This window comes from Nelumbo nucifera, chromosome 1, assembly GCF_055504915.1.
Source record: "Nelumbo nucifera cultivar China Antique chromosome 1, China Antique-T2T, whole genome shotgun sequence".
Classification (NCBI taxonomy): Eukaryota; Viridiplantae; Streptophyta; class Magnoliopsida; order Proteales; family Nelumbonaceae; genus Nelumbo; species Nelumbo nucifera.
Window position 1 is genome coordinate 103,863,351 of NC_142649.1, and position 8,036 is coordinate 103,871,386.

The window sequence follows — 8,036 nt, forward strand, 5'->3', positions numbered from 1 at the left end:
CAGCCAAAGAAATCTGGGATGTCATGAAAGAGACTTACTCCCAACCCCTTAATGTTGCTAGGGCTTATGAATTGAAGTGTAAGGTTAACAACCTTAAGCAAGGAGAGAAACCAGTCTCAGTTTACTTCTCTACCTTGAAATCTCTATGGCATGAAATTGACCACCTAGAAACACTTGAGTGGGAAAGTCAGAAGGATGCACTGACTTATAGAAAGCAAATTGAAACTAATAGGGTTTTTGAATTCCTAGATGGTCTGAATCCTGACTATGATATTGTGAGACAGCAACTACTAACAAGGGTCAGTGTGACCTTATCTCAAGCCTGCTCATTAGTGCATAGTGAAGAGACTAGGAGAAATGTTATGATGCAGCATCAGCCCTTCCTACCAGCCTTGGCAGCAGTTAAACCTAAGTCTGGGGGTGATACAGAGAGTGATATAAAGAAGGAAGATAAGCGGGATCTAGTGTGTGAACATTGCAAGAAACCTAGGCATACTAAAGACACATGTTGGAAGCTGCACCCTCATCTAGTTCCAGCAAAACTTAGGAACAAAAGGGGTAATGCTAATATGGTTGTTAATACTGATTGTGCATCCTCATCGAGCACAAAAGGCACACCTCTAGACACCCTAGCTGCTGTCCGGGCTGCCTTGACTCAGTTGGAAAAGGAAGTTGGGAATTCAGCTCAATCATCTTAGCTGCCATTAGCTCCTCCCACATCAGCCTTTGCTCATTCAAGTACTCGGGCCTCAGCTTATCATGCTTCAGCTCCAGGTAACACTGAACATTGTTGGGTAATAGACTCAGGTGCATCTGACCATATGACTGGCTTGCCTTCACTGTTCACTACCTATCACTTATCTTCTGGCAGAGATAAAGTGTCCATTGTTGATGGTTCCCTTGTTCCCATTTCTGGCAAGGGAGACATCAAGTTGTCTAATACCATTTCCTTATCTTCAGTTCTGCATGTTCCTAAGCTTAATAGTAACTTGCTTTCAGTCAGTAGCATTACAAAACATCAGAATTGTTCAGTAACTTTTTTCCCTGACCGATGTGTTTTTCAGGACTTGGAGACAAGGAAGGTGATTGGGACTAGCTGTGAGACAAATGACATCTATCTGCTTGGAGAGATAGTGAAGATAGGAAGTCTTTTGTTTCTCAGTCTGTTAGTCAGGTTATGCTTTAGCATAATCGGTTGGGTCATTTATCCTTTCGGTCTTTGAAGAGTTTGTTTCCAAATTTATTTGAGTCTGTTCAGATGTCCAATTTGAGATGTTAGAGTTGTGAGCTTGCAAAGCATTGTAGAACATCTTATTCATTGAGTAATAAAAGAAGTAGCAATTCTTTTGATATTGTGCATACCGATGTTTGGGGCCCGTATCACATCACACTGCTATGGGGGGATACAGATATTTCTTGTTGTTTGTTGATGACTATACCCGTTTTTCATGGGTTTACCTTGTGCTTTCTCGAAATGAGGTTCCTACTTTGACCCAGATCTTTCATCAGATGATTTTAACCCAGTTTGGTATCAAAATCAAAATCTTCAGATCCGATAATGCGAAAGAATACTTTACCAACTCATTAGCCTCTTATTTGCTTAATCATGGGATTATTCACCAAAGTACTTGTCCTTATACTCCACAGCAGAAGGGAGTTGCTAAGAGGAAGAATAGGCACATATTGGAGGTGGCTAGAAGCATTATGTTTAACTCCAATGTGCCTATTCGTTTCTAGGGAGATGCTATTCTTACAGCAGTGTATCTCATTAATTGAGTTCCTTCACAGGTTCTTGACATAAAGCCTCAATTTACCCTTTTATACCCCAATAAAGAATTGTTTATTGTTCCCCTTAAAACCTTTGGTTGCACTTGCTTTGTTCAAATTCTTGGACCTCATCGTTCCAAATTTGATCCTAAGGCCTCCAAATGTATTTTTCTCGGTTATGCACAAATGCAAAAGAGTTATTGCTGCTATGAACCTACTTCTGGGAGGAGATTTGTCTCAATGGATGTTACCTTCTTTGAGGAGGTACCCTATTATCCTAGGGTTTCTCCTTAGGGGGAGAGTAGTGAGAGTGGGTTTAACTCATCAGAAGTTCCTTTACCTGTTCCATTGAGTGATGAGGGATGTAATGGGGAGGGTTGTCAGAGGTGTCAGGATTTGAGAGTCTATCACAGGCGGTGGAGGCAGGTTGATTTCGGTCATCAGCAATCCAGGCCAGCCCCAGTTCCTTCTGCGGATCCAGATCTAGGTACCACAGTCCCTTTATCAGATCCAGGTCCCACTAAGATACCTTCCACTGTTCTAGATCCAGGTACCACAATCCCTTTATCAGATCCAGGTCCCACTGAGATACCTTCCACTATTGCACCCTTACCTCCTTTGGATGACCTTGATCTCCCCATTGTAGTCTGTAAAGGCAAATGGCGTTATACCACATCCACAACTCACTAAATTTCCCAGTTCTTGGCCTATGGTCGTCTGTCCCCCTCTTATAGGTCCTTTCTCACATCCATTGTTGATATTCCTATCCCCAGAACAATGCAAGAAGCCTTGTTAGTTCCTGAGTGGAAAGATGCAATGAAGGTTGAAATGAATGCTCTTTTGAGGAATAATACTTAGGAGCTAGTTGACCAGCCTAAAGGGAAGAAACCGGTTGGATGTAGATGGGTATTTACTGTGAAACATAATGTTGATGGTTTCATTGAAAGGTATAAGGCCCCGTTAGTTGCAAAGGGATTTACTCAGACTTATGGTATAGATTACTTGGAGACTTTTGCTCCAGTAGCAAAGATGACCACTATTAGAGTTTTGTAATCCCTTGCAGCCAGTTACTCTTGGCCCTCGTTCCAGATGGATGTTAAAAATGCCTTCCTCAATGAAGACTTACAGGAAGAAGTCTACATGCAGTTACCTCTTGGATTTTATGATGCAGAGACAGGAAAGAAGGTTTGCTGGTTAAATAAAGCCTTGTATGGACTAAAGCAGTCCCCCAGAGCTTGGTTTGATAGATTCAGACAAGCCCTTGAAAAATTCGGCTATGTATAAGCCCAGTCAGACCATACATTGTTCATTAAGAAAGTGGACTCTTCCTTGACTTTGCTTGCTGTATATGTGGATGATAGTGTAATGATAGGGAATGATAACAATGAGATTGAGTCTCTTAAACAACTCCTTCATCAAGAGTTTGAGGTGAAAGATCTAGGAGAGCTACGATACTTCTTGAGTATTGAGGTAGCTAGATCTAAACATGGGATTTTTGTTTCTCAAAGAAAGTATGTTCTAGATCTATTGGAAGAAACTGGAAAGTTAGGTGTTAAACCTGTCGATACACCTATTGAATAGAATCACAAGATCAGTGCAGAGGGTGGAGAGAGACACTTAAAGATAAAGCTATGTTCTAATGGTTAGTTGGAAAACTCCTCTCTCTTTGTCTCACACGACCGGACATCAATTATGCAGTCAGCGTTGTCAGTCAATATATGCACTCTCCTAGAACTACTCACCTCCTTGCAATTGAGAGGATATTAGCATACTTGAAGAAGTGTCCAGGTAGAAGTATATTATTCAAGAATAATGATCACATGAAGATAGAGGTTTATACAAATGCTGATTGGGTTGGGAGTGTTGATGATAGAAGGTCTACCTCTGGATATTGTGCTTTTGTAAGAGGTAACCTTGTCTCCTGAAGGAGTAAGAAACAAAGTGTTGTTTCTTGTTCTAGTGCTGAAGCTGAATATAGATCTATGGCTAATGGTGTGGCTGAAATCCTATGGTTGAAGTCATTATTTGAGGAGTTGGGTATTACTTATGAGAAGCCCTTAATGTTGTATTGTGATAATCAAGTTGCTACTAATATAGCTCATAATCCGGTACAGCATGACAGAATTAAACATATTGAAGTAGACCAACATTTTGTCAGAGAAAGGGTTTCATCTCAATAAGTGTGTCTCCCGTATATCACCTCCAACATGCAGCTTACAGATCTTCTCACCAAGGCTGTTCCAAGGAAGAAGTTAGAGGCAGACCTATGCAAGTTGGGAATGACAAATATCTATTCCCAACTTGAGGGGGAGTGTAGAGAACACTGATGTGGATCCCACTGATGTGGTCCCCACTGTGTTCGTATGGCAGCATATTTCTGTTAGTTATGTCGGTGTTAGTTGGTAGTTATTTCAGTTTGTTATTTCAGCTTTATTATTAGTTTATTTTCCATGTAAGCAATAAGGGCAATTCAGCCCTTTTACAATTAGTCAACATATATAAATATTAAGAGTGGGCCGGCTGATGTCAAGACCAACCCTCTCTCTTTTCCAAAATCTCTTCGTGTGCTTCTTCTCTTCTCTCCTTCTCTTCTTCTTCTCTTCTGAAATTTCTTCATTCTTTTTCTTTTGAATTCAAGACTGATTGTAGTCTTGATCGACTACCAAAATTAAAAAAAAAAAAAAAAAAATCTAACAAAATGATGACTATCATGGGACGGTCCAATTGAAACATACACACCAGCAGGGTATTTAAAATAAATATCTTTTTATGATTAATGTTTTTTTGCTTTTATTAATTAAATTAAAAAGTGATGCATTATAATTCATACATCAGTTGTATACCCGTGGATATGTTTAGCCACGGTTAACCATCCACTTGATTCCTTCATATAATTTGTTACAAACTCCCCCCTTGGGTTTTTATCCCCAAAACATTTTCATTCTAGATGCCCCTTGTTTTGGTAGTGCATCTACTAGTCCATTGGTTGACCTTGGTACCCATGAAACTGTAACTCAATCACCTTCTATTATAATGTGTGATGTGTCTATATCTCATAGCCTTGGCCCTCCCAACACCTTCTAGCATTAGCCCATAACTCTGTTCTATTTGAATTTATGGGGAGAAGGTCCTTGTAAAAGTTTCAAGAAGGTGCACAAAAGGAAGTCAGGAGAGGTAGATATCTTTTAACCAAGGGAGGTTTTTTTATGAGTAACTGAAATAATTTCATTAAAAACACCAAACTGCTAAAGAGCAGCTCATGTTACAACATAATGCAACATTCAGCCATAAAAAACAAGAGGAAAACAGCAGAGAGGCATTGCACAATACAAGTTTACAAATTACAGCTCCCCACCCGGTCCAGGGCACTCCCAAATTAGACTTTCCCTACCACCACCTGCTTTAGTTAGTTAGTAATTTGTTATATTTTCTTATGTTCAATTTTGAGGGGTAGGGATTAAAGATTGGTCAGTAGGTTGTTTGGGTTATGGAATTTGGCTTGGTGATTGAATTGTGTTGAGTTTCTTCAGTGGTTTTGGGTTGGCTGATGGTGACTGGGCTGCAAAGCTTGTATACTGCTGGTATACATTTTTTTATATGAATTTTTATTTTTACTATCAAAAGATATCTATATTTAAAGAATGAGTTTTATGGAGTTAGATTACTATATTATATTCTTAATATAAAAACTTATAAACAAATGCACTTGCAGTTAAGGTCAATAAGAAGATAAATCTTAAGTGCCGATATCCTTCTTGGCTTTTAGTGAACGAGTAGGCTCTGGAGATGGCATCAGTTGGAGTGATCGTGGAGTCCGGAAGTTGCAACAAATGCATGCCACGTCAGGAGGTTTGTAATTCATTGGGTTTCCAATAGTGACAGTGGGCCTTGGAGATTCTCTCACTTTTTGAACAAGATCCGGGAGTTGGCATCAAATCTTGCTTGCAACTATAGGTGGATCCCAAGGGATTTGAATGTTCTGGCAGATTCTTTAGCTAAGTCTGAGGTGGGCAGAGATGTTGTGTATAGTGCTAATTCTTTGCCATTGTAAATAGCTTGGGGTTATTGGATGGCTGTATATCCTCTTTTTGTAACCCCCCCCCCCTTCCTTTTGAATGAAAGTAACCTTTTCTCAAAAGCTTGGACACCCAGTTTTTTTTTTTTTTGATAACTCCAAACTATGTTTTCTTTTTCTGATAAATGGAAAGAGACTTTTTATCTCTAGAAACTGATGGAGAGATTCTCCAAAACAAAGTACAAGGATACGCTACCAACAGAAACAACAGTAATATGACAGTAACAAGTAGATCCACCCATTACACAACGAAAGAAGAATCAAAAACAATATTGTTCCCCCAGTTACTGCAACGATCATTCTTGATCCCAACAAATTGTTTCAGGACACCAGTCACCAGTCAATCAAACCATGGTCATCTGAATCCTGCCAATCATCTCCCCTACTGAGGATACCTTAGAATCAAGGAATCTTGCTATTTCTTTCCTTCCAAATTGACCAGCATATCACAAATGGAAGCAAATTCCAGAGTATTTTCACTCTTACACTAAAACCAGCCACCTTCCACAGTGAGATCTTATGCAAGCATAATCAGTATTTGATGTTTTTTTTTCTTCTAATGTTCATGTATTAGAAGGATAATCCTACTTTTCTTATTGGAAGTGATTGTTAATAGACTAAATTGTTTCAGTATCTTTCATTAACTAACGAGATGCACTGAAGGAAGAGGGTCCTTTGAGTCAATTTTCCACGGCATCCCTCAATACTGATGTTTAATTTCCTTCTTAAGTCCTCTTCCTTAATTGGCATCATTTAATTCGTAATTTAAATGTTTTTACAACTCAACAAAACCACAATTCCATAGCTCTACAATCTAAAAACTGGATCAGAACCTAAACAAAATCGGAAATGGAGCATTCAATTTCACTAATTTGATAAAACCAGCGTTACAACAGATAAGCCAAAACAAGAACGAAAAAAAAATAGCAAATTACCACGTTGCCAGGACGAGAAGTTGGCCCAGAAGGTGCAGATGTTGGACCGCCATCTCCCTGAAACAGAAAGTCATACATTATTATGACCCTTTTTCGACGAAAAACTCCCACTAACCATCGTACATTATCCAAATTCCAACTGGTCCCGTTTTCGCATGTTCACAAAAATAACTTCACCACACTAAATGGAAGAAGGGAAGAGATAGGGGGAAATGATCCATAATGCATAGGATTCGTCATTCGATTAAGCGTCTTCAATCATACCTGAGAAGAGTCTGCATTTCTGGTAGCCATCCTCGGTTCTTATTCACATCCCAAGGGATCACCTAAGCAAGTTCGTCCACACGCAGCAAAAGCCTGCACTGCCATGGACCAATTTCAAACATACAACGTATAAAACAAGCAATATATAAATTTTGAAATACGAACTATCATTAACATCAATGAACAGATCCACCGGAAACAAGCGACTTCGCCGGAATCAAAAGATCGAAACTCCGAACGACGAGGCAACCGGAGTTAATAAAATGCAGACCAAACACCAAATAAATAAAAAGGAACGATAAATGTAGCTCAAATACCTGGTAAGGGCGTCGTTCTCGAATAAAGAATGAGAAAAAACAGTATATTTGGTGACGAAAGACAGATAGAAAGGAAAGAAGAAAGGAGGGAGGGGACGAGAGCCGCAACGAAGTGTCCTGTGTCCCTTTCTGTCTCTGTCTCTCTCTCCCCCTCAACGCCTCGGTCGTCTCAGATTTTCCAACCGAAACCCGTTGGACAAGCAACGGACTTTAAACGGCCCCTCGGATTGCGGGGTTCTGAAAGCTCCAAGCCCAACCGTATGTCTGTCTCTACATGTGTACAAACGAGATCAACAGATTTCTCGTATTGGAGGGAAAAACATCGACGGTATTTGTTGTAATTAAGGATAGATCGTGTCGACTATAATCCAACGACAACGAGAAATCTGAAATTTAATATTTTAGGGTCATCACTGAAATTTTGTATTTTAGGATTATTGACTAAAATACCCCCATATTAAAGCCTATATTTTACTAAAACATCCTCTACTTTACGATCAATTTATTTAATTGATCTTTCATAACAATTTTAACCCTAACATCCATTCAAAATAAACTAAAAGCAAAGATATCATTTTTGCTTTTAATAAAAGACGGACAACCACTCTATTTTTTTCTACTTAGTTAATTTTGTTTTATATGCAAGAAAGAGTTAGGAATATTTTTGAAATGAACAAC

The 8,036-nt window shown here is 39.2% G+C and overlaps 1 protein-coding gene across 9 annotated transcripts in view; it reads right to left on the minus strand.

Moving 5' to 3' along the window:
• LOC104608599 (rho GTPase-activating protein REN1-like) overlaps positions 1-7,538 on the minus strand; it is a 98,447-nt gene extending 90,909 nt beyond the window's left edge. For 5 of the 9 annotated variants that reach the window (XM_088890885.1, XM_010274631.3, XM_019199655.2 and 2 more), the window contains exons 1-3: positions 7,359-7,538; positions 7,042-7,134; positions 6,778-6,834 (exon numbers count right to left, since the gene is read on the minus strand). In XM_088890885.1, coding sequence (XP_088747011.1) covers positions 6,778-6,834; positions 7,042-7,071 — 87 coding nt within the window. In that variant the 5' untranslated portion in view covers positions 7,072-7,134; positions 7,359-7,538. Of the gene's footprint in view, positions 1-6,777; positions 6,835-7,041; positions 7,140-7,206; positions 7,333-7,358 lie in introns of those variants that run through there. The other 4 variants (XM_088890888.1, XM_088890877.1, XM_019199654.2 and 1 more) reach the window with 2 other exon arrangements.
• Between the last annotated feature and the right edge of the window lie 498 nt (positions 7,539-8,036).